Raw genomic sequence first — 25697 nt, forward strand, 5'->3', positions numbered from 1 at the left:
AGTTGTCCAAAATGTCTTGGTATGCATACATACACCTTAAGAGTTCCCTTTCTCTGGAACAAAGGGGCCAAGCCCAACCCCTGAAAAACAACCCCACACCATAATCCCCCCTCCACCAGTGCAAAAAGCAATGTCCATAAAGACATGGATGAGCGTGTTTTGGCAGGAGTCACTTGACTGGCCTGCAAAGAGTCCTGACCTGAATGGTCTGCACAGAGTCCTTAATTAGAGCAGAGACTGCAAACCAGGCCTTCTTGTCCAACATTCGTGCTTGACCTCACAAATGCGCTTCTGGAAGAATGGTCAAACATTCCTATAGACAGACACCTAAACCTTGTGGACAGCCTTTCCAGAAGAGTTGAAGCTGCTATATCTGCAAATGGTGGGCCCACTCAATATTAAACCCTACGGACTAATACTGGGATGCCATTAACCACTTGTCTACTGGGCACTTTTCCTCCCTTCCTGTCCGGGCCAGCTTTCAGTGCTCTCACACTTTGAATGACAATTGCGTGGTCATGCAGCACTGTACCCAAATTACATTTTTATCATTTTTTTCACACAAATAGAGCTTTCTTTCTTTTGGTTACTAAAAAAATGCTGAAAAAAAAGTTTTTCTTACTGTCAGTAAATTTTGTAAATCTATCATTTTTCTCCACTGATGTGCGCTGATGGGCTGCACTGATGAGGTGGCACTTGTGGACACTGAGGTGGCACTAATATGCCGCACTGATGGGCGGCACTGAAAGGTAGCACTGACTGGCATCACTAATAAGCACTGGATGGGCACGGCTGGGGCTGTACTGTAATCAGCTGCTCTGGGAGTGCTCGTTCCACTGCTCTGGGAGTGGGACAGAGCTTACAGAGTTGCGCGCAGGGAAAGGGAGAGAACAGCCACTGTTAATCATGGGGAAACAGGAAGACAGAAGAGAGTCTTATACGTACCGTGTGAGAAGTAAAGATATGGGGAATGTTTGTGTGGCATTTGCATTCCTGAAAACCGGAACTAGGGGCTTTGCAGGATCTATTCTAAAGCCTATGAAAGGTACAACTGTTTCTGATTCTGCACATCTCTTTAGATAATAAAGAAGGGTTTTAGAGGTGGACTAACCCTTTAAGCTCTCCTTGGAGAAATGCTTTAAAACATACCATACTTAGACATTTGAAATGCTCTTTTTGAATAAAAGCTGAAAACCAAGCATCACTTTGGTAAGCTAGTGGTTTTCCAGAGGCACGGTCCTCCCAGCATACAAAAGTCTCAGTCCTGTCCTATGGCACTTGAAATGGCACTGGAGAAGGATGCCAGACTTTAAGCATAACCAAAGGTAGAAAACAACAAACTTCTAGTAGGCAGGCCATTTATCATAGAAGAACATGTCTCTTCTGCAAAACAAAAACTTACTGGCCTGTTCTTTGCAATGTACACTTAGCTGCGCATGTGCAGCTCATGGTACATTCTAGGCATAGTGCCTGTGGATGAATGCGTCTCATTTTCCTGCATCAGTCAATCAAATCAGCTGAAGAGCCGCAACCTTGAAGAAGCCCGGGAGAAGATGCAGGCAAGGGATCACGCAGCCGTTGGTGCCAAGTTGAGTATTTGTAGCTTTAGTTTTGTTTTAAGGGAGTATAAAAGAGGCTACAGAAGGTATTTTATTTTTAATAACTGGTTAATGGCTGAAAGGTGGGTGGTAGGGTCAGATGAGCTTTGCCTGGAGATGAGCTTTAATGTTGCCTAATTTCACAGGAAAACTCTGAAGATGACAAGAAGATTCGTGGCAGGTCTACAGACAGTGAAGTTAGTCAGGTGAGCTGCTATATTATTTCCTTGTTTTAGGCATTATCATTTCACCTTCCTTTTCTCATTTTATGCACAGTGTTTGTGTACTGTACTTGGCACATTGCCATTTTGTGTCCCAACTTATTAATTTTTGTTAAAAGTTTGCCACATAGTGTAATACTAGTGTCTCCTGGCTCCTGGCTGTGTCAATAGGTGCCCTTACCCCATCGATTTTGAATATTTTCTAATGGCCCTACAGTTAATATAGCCCCTTTTTTTTTTTTTTTTTTTTTTTTTTTTTTGGAATTTCCTCAGGTTTTAGTATTTACTGTGCAACTTCAACCAAATTTTTTTTTTTTTTCTGACTAAAGCTGGCCATACACTTATAGATTCTAGTAATAGACAAATCTTTGCCAATTCCTCTATCCATCAGCCATTCACATTGTGTATGGCCAGCTTAAACCTTGTGGGAGGTTGTGGTAGAGCAGCTCGTTGCTGTGTATGAATATAACTAGGACTATTTAACAAGTAGCATTGTTCTGATATAAAAAGTGCACCTTTTACATCTAGAGACAGAGTACTTGTACTGGGCATTGCTTCAGCAGCATACTATTTTTGCTAGAACTTGGTTGCTGTATTTGTATGTCTGGTCTGCCTCTTTTTAAAGTGTATGTAAAAACCAAAACTTTGTCCAATAAACCTGGATGTAAACCCACCACTCACCCAGTATAAACTAATGGCACAGTATTTAATGTGTGTGTATGTGTATATGTGTGTGTGTGTGTATATGTATATATAGCCTCCTGCATGTATCTCTACCGTGCAAATGTCAACCCCTTCAGCAGTGAGAGTCCCACAAAACTATGGAATCAGTGGGTCTCTTTGCCAGAGCTTGTGATGTCACAGGACTCCCCGCCCACCTCTACACTCTCCTACTCAGTCACACTGATCATGCCCCATGATGAATAAGGATGAGCTCCGGCATGTTCGCATGCTGCACATGCCGAGCCCGCCAGGCAGTGAGACATTTCCCGATCTCTGCAGCCGCACATCGGGAAATGTCTTACTGCTTGCGATTAGCGCTGCGCCGTGCCGACTTCCTGGCGGGCTCAGCAAGTGCAGCATGCAAACACGCCGGAGCTCATCCTTAATGATGAATAACATCCAGTCAAAACTTAGGAACGGCACCACATGACTCCAGCATGCCTAATCATGCTGAGGTGTGGAGCAGCCAATCCTGGGAGAGCTGGAGAAGAAAGGAGGGTTGTGAAGCTGTAATTGTAACACACACTCTGCTCGTTCATGAGATAAAGAAATGAGATGTCAGTGACAGCAGGCACAAACTTATGTGTCATTTTTTTATCTTACTAAAAAAAGACAAGAGGATTGCTCAGAGCTGTATTACTCTTTGTGGCAAGACTGGACTCAGATGACTTGACATCCTCTACTGTACCAGGTTGAGGTCTTCATTAAAAAAACTTTTTTCAGGTTTACAGCCAATTTAACCACTTGCCGAGCTAAAGCCGCAGTTATACTGCTGCAAGGCGGCTCTATTGTGCGAATCGCCGTACCAGTACGGGGCTTCGTGTAATAGATTCAGTGGGCGCAGCGCAGATGCTCGTGGTCGGCGGCCAGTGTAAACAAAGCAGATCCCTTTTCTGCCCTTCCTTCTCTGAACTGGCCGCTCAGCTATTGGCTAATTGCCAGCTCCTATCTCTCCACGGTGACTCACCTGTTGATCGTGCTCGTCGGTCCTGCCTACTTAAGCCATCCAGTCCAGATGATCTCTGCCTTTCGCCTTGATCACATCTCTAGAGACGCTTTCCTGTGTTCCTGTTAGACTTGCTTGGCTTACATTCCTTCTGGCTCCCTGACGTTTTGGCTTGTCTGACTATCCGTTCCGGTTCCTGAACTCTGGCTATGTTATTGACTGTTTACTCGGTTTTCCTTTTTTTTTTTTTATTAAACAAGTGTGATTTAAAGTGATTAAGGCCTTTTTTTTTATATAACAAACATGTTATATTTTTCTCCACTGTGCAGCTTATTTTGCACAGAGTGGCCCCGAACCTGCTCTTCTGGGGTCCCCCAACGGCTCTCGCGGCTCCTCCTTGCATCAGATAACCCCCTGAGAGAAGCACTCTCCTGGGGGATTACCTTGTGGGCGCGCTCCCGAGTCCAGCATTTGGGGTCCATAGCCGTCGAATGCAGGACTCTTCCCCGACCGCCGGCGCTTGCGTCATTGGATTTGATTGACAGCAGCGGGAGCGAATGGCTGCACTGTTATCAATCTATCCAATCAAGAGCCGAGAACCCCGGGCAGAGAGACAGCGTGTCCCCGTGAGTGAAGTTCGAGGGCTCAGGTAAGTAAAACGGGGGGGCCGGTAACTGACAGGTGTTTATTTTTCACCTTAATGCATAGGACGCACTAAGGTGAAAAAACACGTAGGTTTACAACCCCTTTAACTGTACTTCTGTCTCAGTCTTCATGGTTTATAAAACAGGAACATCGATCTCTCTGTACTCCCAGTCAGTCCACCCCCCCCCCACCCCCCCCATTAGAAGCTCCTCCCTAGGACGCACTTAACCCTTTGATTGCCCCCTAGTGTTAACCCCTTCCCTAGCAGTGTCATTTATACAGTAATCAGTGCAATTTTATAGCACTGTTCACGGTTTAAATGTCACTGGTCCGTATCGCAAAAAATGGCCTGGTCATTAAGGGGGTAAATCCTTCCGGGGCTGAAGTGGTTAAAGGATACAGCTCTCTAGAGCCATACCATGGATTAAATGGTCACCTACAAGACATTCTTTTTTTAATTTAGTGTTAAGGTAATAGAATTCCCTCTCCAGCTCTGCTGGATCAAGACTTATCTTCTGGAATTTTTTTTAAAGTCAGCTGCTGTTTTATTCATGTATAATATCTGAATTCCTGAAATCTCTGGTAAACCAATGGGTGCAAGTTTTTTCAATTACAGGAAAAGTAGGTATTTTTTTGTGACAGCCCTCAACATTCCTGCAGTGGCATATCGACACATTGCTTACAGCATGGAGTTCTGCTACATGTTTCATTGCATATTGCTTGTGAATGTACATCAGTTGTCTTTTTCAGGTTCAGAACATGCAGGCCCCATTTCCTTCAGATGCTCTTAGGGCTTGTTCACAGTGGCCTAAATTTCTCCTATAGCTTTAGTATGTGCCTTAGGCTTGTGTCAGTGAGCCCTAAAAATGCTCCCCAAACACCTATGGGCAGTTTTGAAGCGTTTGGTGAGCATTAAGGCGTGTTGAAACTACTCTACAAATGCCTATTTCAGTACAGTAAATTAACTAATCTTAACGCCCCGTAACTGCCTGCCAGAGCATTTGCGAAGCGTTACCAAAGACTTGAATGGGAGGCGTTAACCACTTCAGCCCCGGAGAATTTGGCTGCTCAATGACCAGAGCACTTTTTACAATTTGGTGCTGCTTTAACTGGTAATTGCGCGGTCATGCAATGCTGTTTTCCCCACAAATAGAGCTTTCTTTTGATGGTATTTAATTGCCTCTGCGATTTTTAATTTTTTGCGATATAAATGGAAAAAGTCCGAAGATTTTGAAAAAAGAAAATAAGATTTTCTACTTTTTTAGTCATACATTTAGGCCAAAATTTAGCCACATGTCATTGGTAAAAAAAACGTCAAGTGTATATTTATTGGTTTGCGCAAAAGTTGCGTCTACAAACTAGGGTACATTTTCTTGAATTTATGCAGCTTCTACTTTGACTGCCTATCTCATTCCTTGAGGTGCTAAAATGGCAGGCCAGTAACCCCCCCCCCCCCCAAATGACCCCATTTTGGAAAGTAGACACCCCAAGGAAATTGCTGGGAGGCATGTTGAGCCCATTGAATATTTTAGTTTTTTGTCACAAGTGATTGAAAAATGAAAAAAAATAAAAACAAAATTACACAAAGTTGTCACTAAATGATCTATTGCTCAAACATGCCATGGGCATATGTGAAATTACATCCCAAAATACATTCTGCTGCTTCTGCTGAGTACCGGGATACCACATGTGTGAGACTTTTTGGCAGTCTAACCGCATACAGGACCCCAAAAACCAATCACCGCCTAAGGGCGTACATTTTTTATTTCACTCCTCACTGCCTATCACTGTTTCGGAGGCCATGAAATGCCCAGATAGCACAACACCCCCCCCCCCCCAAATGACCCTATTTTGGAAAGTAGACACCCCAAGCTATTTGCTGAGAGTCATGTTGAGTATTTTGCAGATCTCGCTTTTTGTCAAGTTTTGAAAATTGAAAAAATAAAAAAAAATAAAATTTTCTTTACTTCATTTTCAAAAATAAATGAGATCTGCAAAATACTCACCATGCCTCTTGGCAAATACCTTGGGGTGTCTACTTTCCAAAATGGGGTCATTTGGGGGGGTTTTGTGCTATCTGGACATTTCAGGGCCTCCGTAACTGTGATGGGTAGTGAGGAGTAAAATCACAATGTTACGCCTTTAGAAAGCCTGAAGGCGGTGCTTGGTTCTTGGTGTCCTGTACACGGCTAGGCTCCCAAAAAGTCTCACATGCGATATCCCCGTAAACAGGAGAAGCAGCAGAATGCATTTAGGGGTGTAATTTCACATACAACCATGCCATGTTTAAACAATATATCATTTAGTGACAACTTTGTGTAAAAAAAAAAAAAAAAAAAAAAAAATTAAAGCTTTAATTTTCCTGAAACTTGTGGCAAAATACCAAATTTTGCATGGACACATGCCTCTCAGCAAAAAGCTTGAAGTGTCTTCTTTGAAAATGGGGTCATTTGTGGGTGTTTTGTGTGCTATCTTGACATTTCAGGTCCTCCGAAACTGTGATGGGTAGTGAGGAAGTGAAATTGCCATTTTACACCCTTAGAAAGCCTGAAGGCGGTGATTGATTTTCGGGGGTCCTGTACACGGCTAGGCTCCCAAAAAGTCTCACGTGGTATTACCGTACTCAGGAGAAGCAGCAAAATGTAATTTGGGGTGTAATTACACATATGTGGATGGCGTGTTTGAGCAATATATCATTTAGTGACAACTTTGTGCAAAAAAAAAAGTGTAATTTTCCCGAAACTTGTGGCAAAATATGAAATATTTCATGGGCTCAACATGCTTATCAGCAAATAGCTTGGGATGGCTACTTTCCAAAAAGGGGTCATTTGGGGGGGGGGGGGGGGGGGGGTTGAACTGTCCTGGCATTTAGAAGCTTATGTCACACATCACCCACTCTTCCAACCACTTGAAGATAAAGCCCTTTCTGACACTTTTTGTTTACATGAAAAAAAAAATTTTGCAAGAAAATTACTTTGAACGCCCCAAACATTATATATTTTTTTAAAGCAAAGGCCCTATAGATTAAAATGGTGGGTGTTGCAATTCTTTTTTTTCACGGTGTTTGCGCAGCGATTTTTCAAACGCAATTTTTTTGGAAAAAAACACTTTTTTAATTTTAATGCACTAAAACACACTATATTGCCCAAATGTTTGAAGAAATAAAAAAGATGATCTTATGCCGAGTACATGGATACCAAACACGACATGCTTTAAAATTGCGCACAAACGTGCAGTGGCGACAAACTACATACATTTTTAAAAGCCTTTACAGGTTACCATTTTAGATTTACAGAGGAGGTCTACTGCTAAAATTACTGTCCTCAATCTGACCTTCGCGGTGATACCTCACATGCATGGTGAAATTGCGGTTTACATATGACACCAGACTGACGCTTGCATTCGCCCTTGCACATGAGCATGGGGGGGGGGGACAAGGGTGCTTTTTTTTTATTATTATTTATTTATTTTGCTTCTTTATTTTTAAACTGTGTTTTTTTTTTTTTTTTTTTTTAATCATTTTTATTGTTATCTCAGGGAATGTAAATATCCCCTATGATAGCAATAGTGTTCTCTATTAGACCCTAGATCTCTCCTCTTCCTTCAAAGCATCTGACCACACCAAGATCGGTATGATAAAATGCTTTGCCAATTTCCCAATGGCGCTGTTTATATCCGGCAAAACCTAAGCCATGAAATGCTCGTAGCTTCCGGTTTCTTAGGCCATAGAGATGTTTGGAGCCGTTCTGGTCTCTGATCAGCTCTATGGTCAGCTGGCGGAACCACCGTCTGCATTCTCGGGTTCCCTGTTGGGACAGGTGAGCCTGAGAAAACCATGGAAGACGATGGAGGGGGGGGGGGGGGGGCGTTCCCTCCCACTGCTTGTGAAAGCAGTCTAGAGGCCAATTAGCCGCTAGGATTGCTTTTACATGAAAGCCGTCCACTTGCTGAAAAGAATGATACCAAGATGATACCTACACCTGCAAGCATCATTCTGATATAACCACTCAAAGTCCAGCAACATACCAGTATGTTGCTGGTCCTTGTTGGGCATACAGTTGTTATGTTCTTTTTTTCATGCAGCCCGTGGGCTGCATGAAAAAAAGATTGATCGGTGGGTATGCCCACCATTCGAATACCGCCCTCCAACCACCCACTTCTAATGATGGGCCAGAACGGCTCCAATGCACTTTTTTTTTTTTTTAATGGTGAAATCACCTCCTACAGCGCTGGAGTGGCTGATTTACATATTGTGGGAGCAAACGCTGTTTCTGTCAAGATAAATAAATCAGTGCTGCAGCTGAATGGCGTACCTGCTAAGCAAATGATGGTTAACAATAAAACAAAGTAACATAAGAGTAAGACATACCATACCTGCAAAGCAAATACAATAAAAAATAGTAAAAATAAAACATTTTTTAACACCATCTGTGCCTAAAAAATATATGCAGAAGCATGGGGGCAATCCGCCCCTAATGTTAGGGGCAAATCGCCCCTCCAACCCTGCCCCCATGCTTCGGCATACATGGTCTTTTTTATTTATTTTTTTTTAACTGTGATGGTGAAATCACCTTCTACAGCGCTCGAGTCGCTGATTTACGTATCGTGGGAGCAAATGCTGTTGCTCTCAAGATAAATCGGTGCTGCAGCTGAATGGCGTACCTGAAAACAAAAAAGTGGTTAACAATAAAACAATGTAAACAGTAGAGTATAAAAGAATTGCATACCTGAAAAGCAAACATGGTAAAACATAGTAACAATAAAATATTGCATTGAAGAATAAAGTAAAAAGAGCAGAACAATAGAGAGAATAGAGAGGGAGAAAACAATAAAACAACTATTTTTTTTTTTTTTACGCTTTTATTTGTAATTGTAACGGTTCGGTTGCAGGTTCGGGTCTCTCAAAATGCGATGGCATCTTTGGAGACCCTGTGAAAGTGTGCCCTAGTCTGTGCAGTGCTGTACCCCTACGCTAATACTCAGCTAGTGTATGGTATCTTTCAAAACCTTCACCAATGTAAAGACCAGGATGGTCAGGACAGGAGGGACAATAATAGCGGGCGTCACGCCTATATCCACGCTTTCTGCAAACGCAACATTTTCTTTGGGTGGCTCATTGGGTAGGGTTACCAGGGAGGACATACTGAAAATGCCTCTCATGCAGCCGGCTTACTGCATTTGGATTGGGAACTTGGGCCACAGCACCATCTGGAAACAGAAGGACTGTGATGATCTCTTCCTGGAAGGATCCAGTTTGTCCTGAAGCTTTGTATAGCCCATAAGCATTCAGCATAGCCAATTGAAATAAGTATACAGACACTTTTTTGTACCAGCATCTGGCCTTACAGGCAACTAGGTACGGCACCAACAACTGGTCGTTGAGGTCAACCCTTCCCATATTAAGGTTATATTCGTGGACACAGAGGGGTTTCTCTACAACACCAGTCGCTGTAGGAATTTTGACCTTCGTGTCTGCGTGAAGGGAGGACAGAACGAAAACATTCAGATTATCCCTCCACTTCACAGCGAGCAAATTATTACATTTCAAGCAGGCCCTCTCCCCAACAGGGGAATCTACAAGCCGCTGGGGTAAGCCCCGGTGATTAAATCGCACGGTGCCACATGCGCCAATTCCATGATCAAACAAGTGACTAAAAAGTGGCACGCTCGTGTAATAATTGTCCACATACAAGTGGTACTCTTTTCCGAATAAGGGTGACACCAAGTCCCACACAATCTTACCAGCAATCCCTATATAGTTTGGGCAGTTCTCTGGCTCTACGTGACTATCTCTTCCCTCGTAAACCATAAAACTATATATATATATATATATATATATATAGCCTGTGGCCCTGTCACAGAGCTTATATATCTTGACCCCATGTCTGGCACGCTTTCTAGGAAGATACTATTTAAAAGACAAGCGGCCAGAAAACGTAATCAGGGACTCATCAATGCAGACAACTTGATCGGGAGTAAACAAGGCTGCAAACTGTTGGTTGAAGTGGTTTATGAGGGGCCAAATTTTGTAGAGCCACTCGTATCCAGGGTCACCCCGAGGACGACAGAGTTCATTATCATTGAAGTGCATGAACCGCAAGATCTGCTCGTATCGTGCCCTGGCCATGGAGGCAGAGAACACGGGCATATGGTGAATTGGGTCAGTGGACCAACATGACCGCAACTCACTCTAGTTATGCTCATGAGGAGGGATAGGCCCAGAAAGGTCTTAAATTCGGAAACTGTAATAGGTTTCCATTCTCTGGCAAGGGTCAAATGGGGATTAGCGGCGATGAATTGACCAGCATACACATTGTTTTGGTCCACAATAGATCTATAGAGATCTTCTGTGAAAAACAGCAAAAAAAAAAGACGTAAAATCAACTGTTTCCACCTGAATTCAGGATTGGCCAGTGAATGGGGGAAGTACGGGTGCTGCAGAAGTGGTGGGCTCCCAATTCGGATTGGCAAATGCAGCAGGAAGGGCACTATGGGCTCGACGGGCCTGTGTTTGTCTATTTCTTGGTGGCTGCGGGACACTAGTTGTGCTAGCCACTTCACCAGCTTGAACTGCACTTATAGGACTCGCCACGTCACCACTTGATACTACAGTGTTGGTTTGACCATGACCAGGGTGTCGCTGGTGCTTGCCAGTTCACCAGAAGGATGAGCGGCACTAGTACTGGCTCTCTGCTCCATATGAGAGCCCTGCGGTTCCTGCACCTCACCAACAGCAGAACGCGGTTGGGTACGCCTGACCTTGGCAGGGACACAACTGTCGTCCGAGCTATCTGTCAGGGTGCCGCTGCTGTCTACAGGATCGTATTCTGAGCCTGAATCTGACAGATGGGTTGACTTCCTCTTCACTATCTGTCATGCACAGAAATGTGTAGGCCTCATCACTACTGTACCTTCGATTTTACATTTTGGTCTCTAAATTTACTGGTACACTAGTGAAACTCACAGGAAAAAGAGCTCCTGACTATCAGCAACTGATTCAAACGCTAACAAAAAAAACTGTTAGCGTTCGCAGTAGGGATGCACCGAAATTTCGGTCGCTGAAACATATTGGCCAAAAATGGCCTTTTTGGCAATTTGCCGAAAGAGAAAAATGGCCGATAATGGAGCTGAAAATGCGGCGAGGCCTGGGCGGGGCTCCGCCCCTGGTGCCGGCCATTACGGGGGTGTCCTATAGCACAGAGGAGAGCCGCCACCTGGTTGATTAGAGCGCGGGGAACATAACCGCATTCATTTCAATAGCTGTGTGGATTGGACGGGTGATCTGTCTATCAAAGTGCCCGGACAAAGAGGAGGGGCTGTATGTGACGACGTGTGGCGGGGAACCCACAGCTATCGAAATCTTCCCTCTCTTCCCCTGCACAGGCTGGCTGCACTGGGGACACGGGCTGGCTGGCTGCACTGGGGACACGGGCTGGCTGGCTGCACTGGGGACACGGGCTGGCTGGCTGCACTGGGGACACGGGCTGGCTGGCTGCACTGGGGACACGGGCTGGCTGGCTGCACTGGGGACACGGGCTGGCTGGCTGCACTGGGGACACGGGCTGGCTGGCTGCACTGGGGACACGGGCTGGCTGGCTGCACTGGGGACACGGGCTGGCTGCATTGATCTCTTGTATAATGTCCCCAGTCTCTGACCATCTCCGGTACCATGTCCCCAGTCTCTGACCATCTCCTGTATAAAAATATTTTTTTTTAAATGAGTTTCAGTATCGGTCATTTTCTGTATCGTTTTCGGCCTAGTGTATTATTCATTTTTGGTATCGGTTTCGTCACCAAAAAACCCGTTCGGTGCACCCCTAGTTTGCAGGGATCAGGCCTGACTCTGCGAATGCTGCAGTTATGTGTGTTGTGTTTTGGTAAGTGACAATAATCGATTGATACTGAACTTGGGCGGGCTAGGCTGGGCGGAGGGGCTAAACGCAGGTGCTAGCAGATATCTGGGCTTATTTCCGTTAACGCTGCGTTTTTGGGAACCCTTAACTATTGGTGATACTATTATCGATCCGTGCAGACACTATACTATATAAGGGAGCGTGGGTGTTAGTGTATGGAGCGTGGGTGTTAGCGCTACTGGCACTAATCTGACACTGCCTGGGGAAACGCAGACCCTGACTGACGCTAAACACCCACCCACCGGGCGATCAGAGGGTTAAACCATTATTGGGTAATATACGGCGCGTACCCTGACGCTATAAAAAACAAACTAACCAGCGTCACCCGTAATACTAATTGACAGGGGGTGAAAGGGTTAACTAGGGGGCAATCAGGGGGTTAAACTTTATTAGGCAATATATGGGGGTACCTGACGCTATAAAAATCTGACGGTGAAACTAATCTAACTAGCGTCACCCGTGACACAAATACGGCGATCAGAAAAAAGATCTATTAGTGACACTGGCGACAGGGGGTGAAAGGGTTAACTGGGGGGCGATCAAGGGGTTAAACCTTTATTAGGTGGGTTTAGGGGGGTACCCTAGACCTAACGGGGCCTACTACTAACTGCCCTAACACTTATTACAGTCACAAATGACACCAATGCAGTGATCAGTGAAAAATCTGAAAACTGCAATTGGTGACACAGTGACAGGGAGTGAAGGGGTTCACTGGGGGGGGGGGGGGGTGGCGGCTTCAAGTGTGTCTATGTGTACTGGTGTTAGTGTTGTGCAACTCACAGATGTCCTGTCTCTTCTCACTGGAATCGAAAAGACTCCACGAGGAGAGATGACATCACTTCCTCCTGTCTATGTTTACACTTACACAGACAGGGGAAGGATTTCATTTGTTAGGTCCGATCAGCAGGCCAGAAAACATTGTCCGGGACCTAAGGACTGGCCGGGACCTGAGGACTGATCGGTCCTCTAACGAATCCGACCGACACGGGGGGGGGGGGGCGCGATCGCGCCCATGGGGATGGAGGGACATTTGCCCACCCGTTCATGTCGACAGACCTTAGTTTGTAAAGTAAATGTTTATGGGGAACTGTATCGATTGCCTTTGCAAAATCCAGATACACCACGTCTATGGGCCTTCCTTTATCAAGATGGCAGCTCACCTCCTCGTAGAAGGTTAATAGATTGGTTTGGCAAGAACAATTCTTCATTAATCCATGCTGATTACTGCTAATGATACCGTTTTTATTACTAAAATCTTGTATATAATATTATCCCCTCCAAGAGCTTGCAAACTAATGATGTTAGGCTAACTGGTCTGTAGTTCCCCGGGATATTTCTTAGCCCTTTATTTAATATTGGTGCTACATTGGCTTTTCTCCAATCAGCTGGTACCATTCCCGTCAGTAGACTGCTCCTAAAAATTAGGAACAATGGTCTGGCAATCACTTGACTGAGTTCCTTAAGGACCCTCAGGTGCAAGCCATCTGGTCCCAGTGACTCATTTATGTTAAGTTTTTCAAGTATATTTCTAATTTTATCCTCTGTTAGCCAAGAGAGTGCTCCCTGTGGCATGTCATGAGGTTAAACCATGCAGTCTTGTTTATTGAACCCCCTCAAAACCTTCATCATCTTTCCATCTTTTGTAACCAGATTCCCTTTATCATTCTTTATGGGGTCCTACCTCTTATACTATTTTTATATACTTAGATATTTTTTTTTTTTTTTTACTCTGCTCCGCTATGTGCCTTTCATGTTCTATCTTAGCCGCCCTGATTGCACCCCTACATTTCTTATTGCATTCTTTGTAACCTTGGAATGCTGATGATGACCTATCGGGCTTGTATTTTTGAAGGCTTTTTCTTTTGTTTTTACATGCATTTTTACGTTGGAGTTAAGTCACCCAGGAATTTTGTTAGCTCTTTTTTAAATTTATTTCCCATTGGGATGCACTGGCCAATACCTATATTTAATATACTCTTAAAGCATACCCATTTTTCCTCCGTGTTAATTTTTCCCAGGATTTTATCCCTTTACGTGGATGACATGCTCATTTATTTATCCGATTCTCAATCGTCTTTATCCACATTATTACAAATTATTCAGGGCTTTGGGTATTTTTCAGGCTTCCGTGTAAATTGTGAAAAGTCTCCTCTTTTTTTCGCTAAATCAGGATGCCATAATCTCCCTTTCACCTTTTTACACTTTAAAAATCGTTTCTAGCTTCCGATACTTTGGTATTCTAATACAGCAACCCATTTCCTTATAACTTAGAGGAAGAAAACCCTGATGGGTTTACTTCCTCTTTGTTTCCCTGCAAAGGTAAAGCATAATGGGCTACTATGCATCGCATAGTAGCTCATTATGTGTCACCTACCTAACACAGGAGCCTGGGATGTCACCGCTGTCCCCTCTTCCACGAAGCATCCATCTTCTTTCCGGGTATCGCGGCTCCGGCGCTGTAATTGGCTGGAGCTGCGATCACGTCACTCCCGCGGGAGCGCGCTGGTGCCGCCACTAACGGAATGATCGCCGTTAGAAACGGCACGCTCAGTGTTCCTGCGTGCCGTTGTCTATGGCACATGCGTCGTAGATATTGGCGCCTGTCTTTTGGAAATATCTCCTAAACCACGTAGGTTTAGGAGATATTTCTTGCACCTACAGGTAAGCCTTAATCTAGGCTTACCTGTAGGTAAAAGTGGTCTGTAAGGGTTTACAACCACTTTAAGAACAATATGAACCCTCTTATTTGTAAACTTAAAAGTGCCCTAAAAGTTTGGGCCAACCTCCCTCTGACACTAGTAGGCAGGGTAAACCCATTTAAAATGATTTTCCTGCCACGCTTCCTTCACATTTTAAGTAACTCCCCAGTGTATATTCCAAAATGCAGATTTTAAGGGATTGACTCTAGCCTTCCTTTATGTGGGGAAGTAGAGCTGTTAGAATTGCTAAAGACACGCTACAGCTACCCATTTTGGAAGGGGGCCTCGCTGTTCCCAATCTCCACATCTGTTATATAGCCTTCCAATTGACTCATGCTCACTGGTGTTTTTTTCTCCCCAAGTGAACAATGTGGCTACAGCCGTGGAGGCAGCTATTTTTACTTCAAATCCCTACAAAACCTGATTCATCGCCAATCCACTATGGGCAGGGAAAGTAGCAGTATATTATCCATGACGTTGTGAGTTTTTAAACTCTCAAAGCTGCTCCCATTTGAAATAGCCTCTGTACACTCCTCCAATGCCCCTTTATGGAAAGATCAATGTTTGCAAGAATTTTTTCAAAGAACGAATGGGGCGTTCTGGTTCAGACACTAAAAACTAAAACTAATCTCTCACCTTTTCTCGTCCGATTCCTTTCACTCCTTCTCTGACTTGCTCCTTCTCTGACTGTGAGCGGCCAATTCACTTAATGGTGGCTGGGGGTGGTTCTCCGTTCAGCAAAAAATGATCACATTGGCACGGTTATTAGCAGGAGAGGTTTCTGAGATGAAGTGTCTGCACACATTGTTGAATCGCCACAAAATCCTTTCTTTCTTTTTTGGACTTTGGAACTTTTTTTTATTCTGATTGTCTTTTTTGCAATAATATACTGGATGTGGACATTTTATGGATCTATGTTTGATTGGTGGAATGTTATTATATTAATCTAATATTTAATAGATCTTTGTTTAAATATCTGCATAAGTTACGTTGTGAACAGGTGTTCTACACACATTATAATGGTTTAAATAAGCGCACCATTTATACACAAGTGACATCACTTTTTTTTAGAAGTTGAACATGTTTTTCGGGGAAAAAAAATCAGTCAATGTGCAAGTTGCACTTTTTATCAACACTCTCACACAGAACCCTTAACACGTTTGTCAACCAAAAGAAAAAATAGATTTCTTGGTCCCTTGTGCTTGTGCTGTGTAGTCTTCCCCTCTAAACTATAAAATAAAAAAAGTAAAAAAAAAAAAAAATCTCCCTGAACCTGCCACTTCCTGTATCCCCTTTCTATACTGACCACAAAAATCAGGGCTACTGAGCCCTGACCACCATGGTCAAAGTGTGTCCCTCCGTCATACGCAGCCCCGCTCTCTGCTCTCCTCTCTCCCCCTCACCTCCTCCTTCCTCCCTGCTGCTATTGGCAAAATTAAAAATTTGTAAATGCTCACTGCCAGCCCCTTTATTATATCCTGGCAAAGCACACTGCATACGTTTTTTCATAAAAACAAGCGTTGTAAATAATTCTTTTTTTTTTTTTTTTTTTTTTCTCTACACATGCACAATTTATATAATCATGAATTATAGTGAATTATGACACGAATTAGAATAAGGGGGAAATTCACTTTATAATCTCATTTAATCACGTTTGCACATTGGGGGGGAGGAGTTGGAGTAAATTAATATTAAGGATGGGGGTGGGAGGGAAAAATCACAGATTGTGAATATTTTTTTTTTTTTTTTACACATGCATAATTTATATAATTATGAACTATATTGATTTATGATACGAATTAGAATAAGGGGGCATTCACTTTATAATCTCATTTAATCACGTTTGCACATTGGGGGGAAGGAGTTGGAGTAAATTAATACTAAGGATGGGGGGGAGGGAAGAACCACAGATTGTGGAAATTTTTTTTTTTTTGTTTCTTCTTTTTTTTTTTTTTCCTCTTGTAACATGTAAACCTCAGTTAATGGGATAGGTGGGATAATTGTGATAATTGTGGAATGATGTAATTTGTAGTTTTGTTTTTGGGTTGAATGTAGGGGTATAGTATGTTGTATAACTGGTGTAATATATAAATGAAATAAAAATTTTGATTATTAAAAAAAGTAAATAACAATTCAGCGATGTCTTCAGGCCGGTCACGTGACTCTCAGCCAGTTTCCAGGGTTACTGCAGGAGAGGCTGAGCGGCCGTGTGATCTCCTCTGCTGACATCAGAGGAAGATCACGGCCCCTCCTGCAGTATCTATGGGAGCTGTACACGGGCCGCGAGTCATGTGACTGCCCTGTAGACAGCTCGAAATAGGTATTTACAGCGCTCGTTTTTACAAAATACTAAAGCAGTGTGCTCTGCCAGGCTCTAAAAGAGGGTCTGGCAGGGTTTGTCTTATATGGGTTAACAAACCTTTTTTAAAAGGGACCCAGGCACTGCTTTCTGCCCTTTTGCCATGAGGATTAGCTACAGGACAGTCTACAGCCGAGTTGCAGTGTTCTACTTCTGGACACACTTACCCTGTAATCCTTGCCCTGAGTGCGTACCCTACAGGGGAATACCCTCGCACTTAGCTATGTCAGAGACCAAGCTAAAGCTTTCAAAACCCACAGGCAAGCATTTGCTCTGCCAAAGGCCTGCACTCGCTCAGTTTTTGAGGGACAATGTGCCCATTGCATGCCGTTCCTTCATAGTCCTTTGCCACGAATAGCGGCTCCTGCACACATGCGTTGGAGTGATGTCGGTGCTGCCAATCAGACAGCTGGAGGATGCGAACCTGGAAGGAAGACCGGATGAAGATGGATGCCCTGTCAGCATTGACAACGTGCTACGGGAGGCTTTGTTTTTAACCACTTGACCTCCGGAAGGTTTTACCCCTTCTGACTGGAGCACTTTTTGCTATTTGGTACTGTGCTATTTTAACTGGTAATTGCGCGGTCATGCAATGCCGAACCCAAACAAAATCCTTTTTTTCCCCAGTTGTCTTCCAGGACAGCCCTTGAGAGATGCAGTCCCTCCCATCGACCCAGGAAACACATTGCCAAAACAGTTCAAAAGGTGGTACCTCAGGTCCCTGGCCAGTCATTTGTGTTTCCTCCTTCGGAGGAACATGTTGCCAGGAACCAGGTCAGAAGGACTCTATCTCTCAGGGGCTGCCTGAGGGGAGCGGAGCTGCACAGGGGGACCGGGTCCTATCCAGCAGCTCCAGACTAGTCCTACCTCCTTTTTCTGGGCTCGGGTACCGTCCAGCTGACAGGAGCAGACCCGTTACCCCCCTCTTTCCGGTGCCGAGGTGGCCAGTGGCAGACTGATGATTGTTCCCCCCAGGAGCGGTGTAGATGGTTTCTTCCATCTCAGCTCCGTGCTGTAAGGTCGGTGGGGGTCGGAGACGGCGAGCATAATTTCCGGCGGAACCGCGTCATCCCTGTGTGCCGAGACTTCAGGTTCCGGGTCTCTGAAGGCACAAAGAGGAAGGGAAAAGCCCACGCTGGGCCTACAAATCCCGACCAGCGTCCAGCCATACCGGACTAGTGGCGGGATCTGGAGCTCGAGAGGGGGACCATGGAGGCTAATCCCCAGGACACTCCGGTGGATGCAGGCACCAGCCAAACACAGGTAGGCTGCTGGGCAAGCCCTTACTGTGTTTATTTCTGGGGTTTTGTTGTAAGGCTGGGATTGGTAGTACCCCATGGTGGTGGTTTCTCACAGTCCCGGGTGTATGCAGCATTGGTGGCAGCACGGGTGTTTTCTACTAAAAGTTAGAGGGATTTGATGCTAAAGATTGTTCTTTATTGCAGGCTAAGGAGACCCCAAGGGAAGACAAGTCAGGCTGCAAAAAGTGCCCTAATTGTGGAAATAAGTTGTCCTCAGGCTCTAACAAAGCCTTATGCAAGCAGTGTATTGCAGGCTTACTTAAAACAGAGGCAGACTCTCCCTTGGCGAAATTCCTTGGCTCCTTTAAGGATGAGATGGCATCAACTTTTAAATCTCTCTGCGAGTTAATCGCAGATGTAGGCACGTCTATTTCCACCAGTAAAGCAGCTGCGATTCCCTCCTCACCATGCCTTACAACACCCAGTTCTGGGGAGCCCCGTACAGTCAGGGAGCATAGCCCCGTGTTAGTTAGCCCTGAATTCTCTGACGCAGACTCAGATCAAGATGAGGATCAGGCTGTAGCTAACAAAGCAGCAAAATACAAGCTGTCTCTGGAGGATGTAGACGAGCTGTTGAGCGCTATTTATGATACACTGGAAATTGATGAGGAAGAAACTCAATTGACCAGACATGATAAAATGTATGAGGCTCTGGGGAGAAAGAAAGCTAAGGTATTCCCTATACATAAAGTGCTTTCTGACCTTGTCCGCAAGGAGTGGGCTGAGCCAGATAAAAAGGTCGTCTTCCCAAATTCCCTTGAAAGGAGATTCCCCTTTGATGAGAGCCCAGAGGCGGTCTGGAATAAAAATTCTAAACTAGACGCCCCTCTGTCCAAAGTCTCAAAACAGTCTGACCTTGCTTTTGAGGATATGGGTCATTTAAAGGACCCAATGGACAGGAAAACAGACATTCTTAAAGAGGGCCTGGGATGCTTCTATGGCAGGCTTAAAACCAGCTCTGGCCACTTCTTGTGTTGCCAGGAATCTGGAGTTCTGGTTATCCCAACTAGAAGAACATCTAAAGGCAGGCACGCCTAGGGGGGAGCTCTTGAAAACCTTCCCTATGCTTTTTAAGGCGACAAGTTTCATCTCTGACGCTTCCACCGATGCCATAAAATTTACAGCTAAAACAGCGGCGCTTCCTGACGCAGCCAGGAGGTCAGTCTGGATGAAAACTTTGGGGGGAGACACAGCATCTAAAACACGCCTGTGCAGTGTCTCCTTTACAGGCAACTTAGTCTTCGGGCCTGAACTAGATACCGCCTTGGAAAGAACGACGGATAAAAAGAAAACCTTTCCCACTAAAAAGAAAAATTTTCAAAGAAAAATTTTTCATCCCTCAAAGGAACCCTCCAAGTCAGAAGAGGTGTTCATGGCTACCCTGGATTTAAGGGACACCTATCTGCATATCCCAATAAGGAAGGAATGCCAGAAATTTCTTCGGATGGCGATCCAGATAGACACCAAAATTTATCATTTCCAGTGCAGAGCTCTTCCCTTCGGACTGTCGTCCTCCCCGAGAATCTTTACCAAGGTTCTCGGGGAGGCATTAGTTCCGTTAAGACTACAGTCAGTCACGATTATTCCATATCTAGACGACTTACTCCTCACGGCCCATTCGGAGAAACAACTTTGTCGGGACCTAGAGTTGACACAGCTCAGCCTGAGGCAGTTGGAGTGGATAGTCAGTCTGGAAAAGTCCAAGACTACCCCAACACAGGAAATTTTGTACTTTGGGTACAAGATCCTGTCAGTAGAGCAGAGGATAGTCCTGCCGGAAGAAAAGATATTGAATCTGCGCCAGAGAATGTCTTTTCTTCAAAGCAGCGCCAAGTGTACAGTAAGGGAGGTGATGTCGGTCTTAGGACTAATGACAGCAGCCATTCCAGCTGTACAATGGGCCAGGTTCCACCAAAGAGACCTTCAGAGGTTTCTGTTGGAACAATTAAAAGACAAGGATCTGGAAGAAGAGATTTCAATCCCCATCAGAGTAAAGCGCTCCCTCTGGTGGTGGAAGGAGACAGAGAATTTGAACAAAGGGGTCCTCTGGATCTCTCCTGTCACATCCATACTAACTACGGATGCGAGCAGCTGGGGCTGGGGAGCCCACCTCAACTCAGACTGGGCACAAGGCAGGTGGACGTCAGAGGAGAAGCTTCTCTCGTCCAATTGGAAGGAACTAACAGCTGTCCTCAGGGCTCTGTTATTCTTTCAGAATACAATACAAGGTCATCATCTTCAGGTCCGTTCAGACAATATGACGGCTGAAGCTTATATAAACAGGCAAGGAGGCACCAGAAGTCATCGACTAATGCTGGTGGCCAGTCGCATGTTTCAATGGGCAGAATCCAATCTGGCATCCATCTCTGCAGTTCACCTGAAAGGGGAGCTGAACAACACTGCAGATTTCTTGAGTCGACAACGAGTGTCGAATCAAGAATGGTCTCTACACCCGGAAGTGTTCAACTACATAGCAGCTTACTGGGGAAAACCAGTAGTGGACCTGTTTGCAAACAAGGAGAATGCAAAAGTTCCAAATTTTTGCTTGCTACACCCAGGAGATCAGCCCTGGGCAGTAGACGCCTTACAGACCCCATGGACCTTCAGTCTAGCGTATGCGTTTCCTCCGCTTCACCTCATCCCGAGGGTTTTTAGCAAAGTTTCTGGTGGAGGAAACGTGTTTAATCCTAGTGGCACCGTTTTGGCCCAAGAGACCATGGTTCACAACGTTGCTACGGTTGACATATCAACCTCCTCTGAGGCTTCCCTGCAGACCAGACCTTCTGTCTCAGGGACCTCTTTCATCCACAAGTATCCATGCTGAACCTCTCAGTGTGGTTACTGAGGAGGAAATATTGAGGAGCAAGGGCCTGACTGATAGTGATTTAGACCCTGACAGTAGAAAACCTGTCACTCAAGCCATTTACAGGAAAGTATGGAGAAAATTTAACAGCTGGCTGAACAACTGAGGTGAGGTAAACATGGATACAGCTAATATCTTAGTTTCTCCAGGAGGGGATAGACAAAGGGTTAACTCCTAGTACTATTAAGGTCCAGATAGCGGCCTTAAGTGTGTACTTAGAGAGAAGGTTGCAAGAAGACCCTTTCATTGCTAGGTTCTGTAAAGCAATCTCTAGACGCAAACCAGTTAGAGTTAACATCGCCCCATCCTGGGATCTATCATTCGTTCTAAAGGCTTTTTTGGAGTCACCTTTTGAATCTCAGAGGCCTCTCTAAGACTGGTCACTTTCAAGACAGTACTACTTGTAGCAATCACTTCAGCACGCAGAGTTAGTGAAATCCAAGCTCTCTCTGTCAGAGCCCTTCCTCCAAATTCTGGAAGACAGAGTCATGCTAAAGACAGACCCTGGGTTCTTACCAAAGGTGGCATCTAATTACCATAGGTCACAAGATATTGTCCTCCCTTCTTTCTGTCAGAAGGCTTCAAACGAGAAAGAAAAGCATTTTCATGTATTAGATGTGAGGAGGTGTATCCTAGAGTATCTTAGGGTAACCAATCCATTCAGAATCTCAGATTCACTTTTTGTTCTTTTTTCCAGACAACATAAGGGGCAAAAAGCTTCTAAAGTCACCATAGCTAGGTGGATTAGGCTAGCTATAGCAGAGGGCTATAAGACAGTAAACAAAGATCCTCCTGGGGGTATTAAAGCCCACTCCACAAGGGCATTATCAGCATCCTGGGCAGAAAGAGCTGGTGCCACCCCAGAGCAAATATGTAAAGCAGCCACGTGGTCAAGCTTTTCCACCTTTACAAGGCATTATAGACTTAGACTTAATGTCCAGTCAGGATCAGGCTTTTGGGAGAAAAGTTCTCCAAGTCGTGGCCCCCCCCCCTAATCTGGTGAGTACTTGGGGATCTTCTCAAGGGCTGTCCTGGAAGACAACTGGGGAAAACTGGAGTTAGACTTACCGGTAACTCCTTTTCCAGTGGTCTTCCAGGACAGCACGATCACACCTTTTTTTGATTATGTTAATGTACTAACATTATTACCTGTTATGGTTATGTTTTTGCAGTTCCATCCTTCGGTTCTTGGTAAATGACTGGCCAGGGACCTGAGGGACCGCCTTTTGAACTGTTTTGGCAATGTATTTCCTGGGTCGATGGGAGGGACTCCATCTCTCAAGGGCTGTCCTGGAAGACCACTGGAAAAGGAGTTACCGGTAAGTCTAACTCCAGTTTTTTTTTTCTCCCCACAGAAAGAGCTTTCTTTTGGTGGTATTTGATCACCACTGGGATTTTTATTTTTTGCTATGAAAATGAAAAAAGCCTGCAAATTTGGGAAAAAAAACATTATTTTCTACTTTTTGTTATAAAAAATATCAAACTCAAATTTTGTCATACATTTAGCCCAAAATGTATTTAGTTACATATCTTTGGTAAAAAAAAAAAAAAAAATCCCAATAAGCGTATATTGCTTGCACAAAAATTATAGCATCTACAAACTGTGGTATATGTACTGGAGTTTATGCAGCTTTTACTTTCTGACTGCCTATGACATTTCTTGAGGTGCTAAAATGCCAGGGCAGTACAACCCCCCCCCCCCCACCAAATTACCTCTTTGGAAATTCAATTTTTTAAAAAATTTATTTTACACAAAGTTGTCACTTAAAGTGGTGGTCCACCCAAAAAAAAAATACATGAATGTGCCTAAAAAAAAATTAAAAAAAAAATTTGGAAATTTTTTTTTTTTACTCACCTCTAAATGCCTGTTGCTAGGGGGTCCCTCGTAGTCTGCCTCTTTCAGTGCCTGGGCTGGTGACATGACTTCCCCTCGGCACAGGGAGGGCTCAGCTCTGCTCCCTCCCTCTTGTCAATCATCTGGGACCCATTACAGGTCCCGGATGACTGAGCGGCCTTTTTTTTTTTAAATGGGAACTCCTCTTTAAATGATATATTGCTCACAATTACATAGAGAAATGTAAGTATTATTTAGGAAACTGACACTTTAATAAACCTGGACACTAATGTATGGTGTGCAAACACCATACATTTTCTCTGTTCTCATTTTTCAGTTTATGCGTTGCATTTGGTCCTATGCCGAGCTTTTATTTACATGTGTATGTTTCCCTTCAGTTTAGCATTTTTTTTCTCTTTTAGTCACCAGCAAAGAACGGATCTAAAAGTACCCATAACAACCATCATCCACAGTCCCCTGCAGTGACTCCAAGTTACCAAATAGGAAGTAGTTCCACCACGTTGTCTTCTTTGGGAAATGGACCAGCTACAAACAGCAATGGCACAGTATCCAATAGCAGTGGTACAAGCAGTAACAGCAGCACCAACAGCAAAAACAACCCTCCCAGCGGACACACGTCTGGTACACCCACTCCATATGCACAGGCAGTGGCTCCTCCTCCATCTAATTCAAATGCATCCCAGCCTAGGCCTTCCAATGCCCAGCAGAACACAAGCAAACAAAATGGAGCGACAAGTAAGTATGAGAATTGTGCTTTGGCTTAATATTGCCTGTTTTCATTTTTTTTTTTTTTTTTTTTTTAATTGAAATTTTGTCTACTGTTTAGATATTCATAGCTTTAAAGGTTTGTCACTGTCCTATTTAGAACACAGAGATGGCTCTGTTTAAAATTTATGTAACTTTAATTGCCTTTATCAATCAGGTATTGTAATGAATAGTTATGATTTGTAAATATCATGATTGGAATCGTTATGCTTATATCATTAAAATAATGCACATCTTTTTGCAGGTAAAAAAATGTGCATTTACTATTCTTTTCACTGCAGTCTGTAAGGCATTGCATCCACGCTCAGCATGGTGCAATGGGTGGGTAGGGGGCAGGAGCTGGACATGTTACATGTTCCACCCTAAATACAGATGGAACTTGGAACATGTTCCGAAGGTGCACTTAGCCTTTAACATTGAACTGCCATCATTCTGTTTTTATTACAATGGTGTTATAAAGTGTTTCTCACCCATTCAGCTCCAGTTGTCAAGATATATGCGTCTATTGTAGTTGATGATGTCCATAATAGGTATTTTATTTCTAGGGGACCTGTTCCCATCACTGTGAGGAAGTATCACAACACACTCGGATACACCAAACATGCTGTTGTGCCTTGCGGTACTATTTATTTTTAGTGGCAGCCCATCATATCTACAGATTGTCCCAAAATGAATAGGGCACAGTGTGCTGCACTGCATGATAACTTGCATCATTGAAACCATTTTAGGTGTAAACAGGCCTAATACATAAACCTATTTTGTTTTGCACATGCCGGTATACTCTTTGTAATTGCAATTTATATTTATTATATAGCTCAAGAGCCATTTGAGAGTCTGGTAGAAAGTGCTTTTAGCTGCCCATACCAACCTGTGGACAATTTACAGTGCAGGCTAGGCTATGAAAGAAAACTGCAGTTGTAGGCAACACCTTGTCAGACACGGAATGAACCAAAAAAGACGAATGGCTGCACTCTCCCACACGATGCAAAAAAATGGGCTTTATTGTTCAAACTTGATAAAAACAACAAAACATAGGCAGGAGACAAGAAAGGTTGACATGTTTTACACTGAATTAGTGCTTTATTTTGGTGGTTTTGATAAAGCACGAATCCCGTGTGAAACGTGTCAACCTTTCTTATCCCCTGCCTATGTTTTGTTGTTTTTATCAAGTTTGAACAATAAAGCCCATTTTTTTGCATCGTGTGGGAGTGCAGCCATTCGTCTTATTTTGATTCATTCAGTTTCTGCTGGCCGTGGCAAAGCGTGCACCACACGGCTGCAGCCTGCTCTAAAGATTATGATCCGTCTAACTCACCTGGGAGCAGCGGTCTCTTCGTACCTTATAAGACACATTTGCAATTTAAGAGGGCTTTCACACCTCTGTGCTGTGGTTTGGCTGCAGCGCGGGTATACCGGTTATTTTCGTGTGGGTTATCCACTTTCCCATAGACTTCCTATTATGTTCCACATTTTTGGTGTGTTTTCTGAACTTTCAGAAAACACACCAAGAATGCAGAACATGCAGTTCCTTGAAAAGGTATTCATACCCCTTCATTTTCCACATTTTGCCATGTTACAACCAAAAACGTAAATGTGTTTTACTGTGATTTTGTGTGATAGACCAAGACAAAGTGGCACATAATTGTGAAGTGGAAGGAAAATGATAAGTGTAAGTGTATTTTTGTAGGAGTCAGGCTGCATAAAGCCTGCCCTCCTTTGCCTCCTTTTTCCTTGTGGTCGTTGGCTCTCGTGTGAGCCGACACGTCATTTCCGGGTTAGGGCAGGTCACGTCACATCACTTCCGGTTTT

General features: G+C 44.1%; 1 protein-coding gene across 1 annotated transcript in view; it reads left to right on the forward strand.

The window, feature by feature from the left end:
- The window catches only part of CNOT3 (CCR4-NOT transcription complex subunit 3), a gene marked incomplete in the record, with an annotated part of 468179 nt that overhangs the window by 245671 nt on the left and 196811 nt on the right, over nucleotides 1-25697 (forward strand). The window contains 2 exon segments of the mRNA XM_073602305.1: nucleotides 1745-1804; nucleotides 23525-23858. Coding sequence (XP_073458406.1) covers nucleotides 1745-1804; nucleotides 23525-23858 — 394 coding nt within the window.

Source organism: Aquarana catesbeiana, linkage group LG10, assembly GCF_042186555.1.
Source record: "Aquarana catesbeiana isolate 2022-GZ linkage group LG10, ASM4218655v1, whole genome shotgun sequence".
Taxonomy (NCBI): Eukaryota; Metazoa; Chordata; class Amphibia; order Anura; family Ranidae; genus Aquarana; species Aquarana catesbeiana.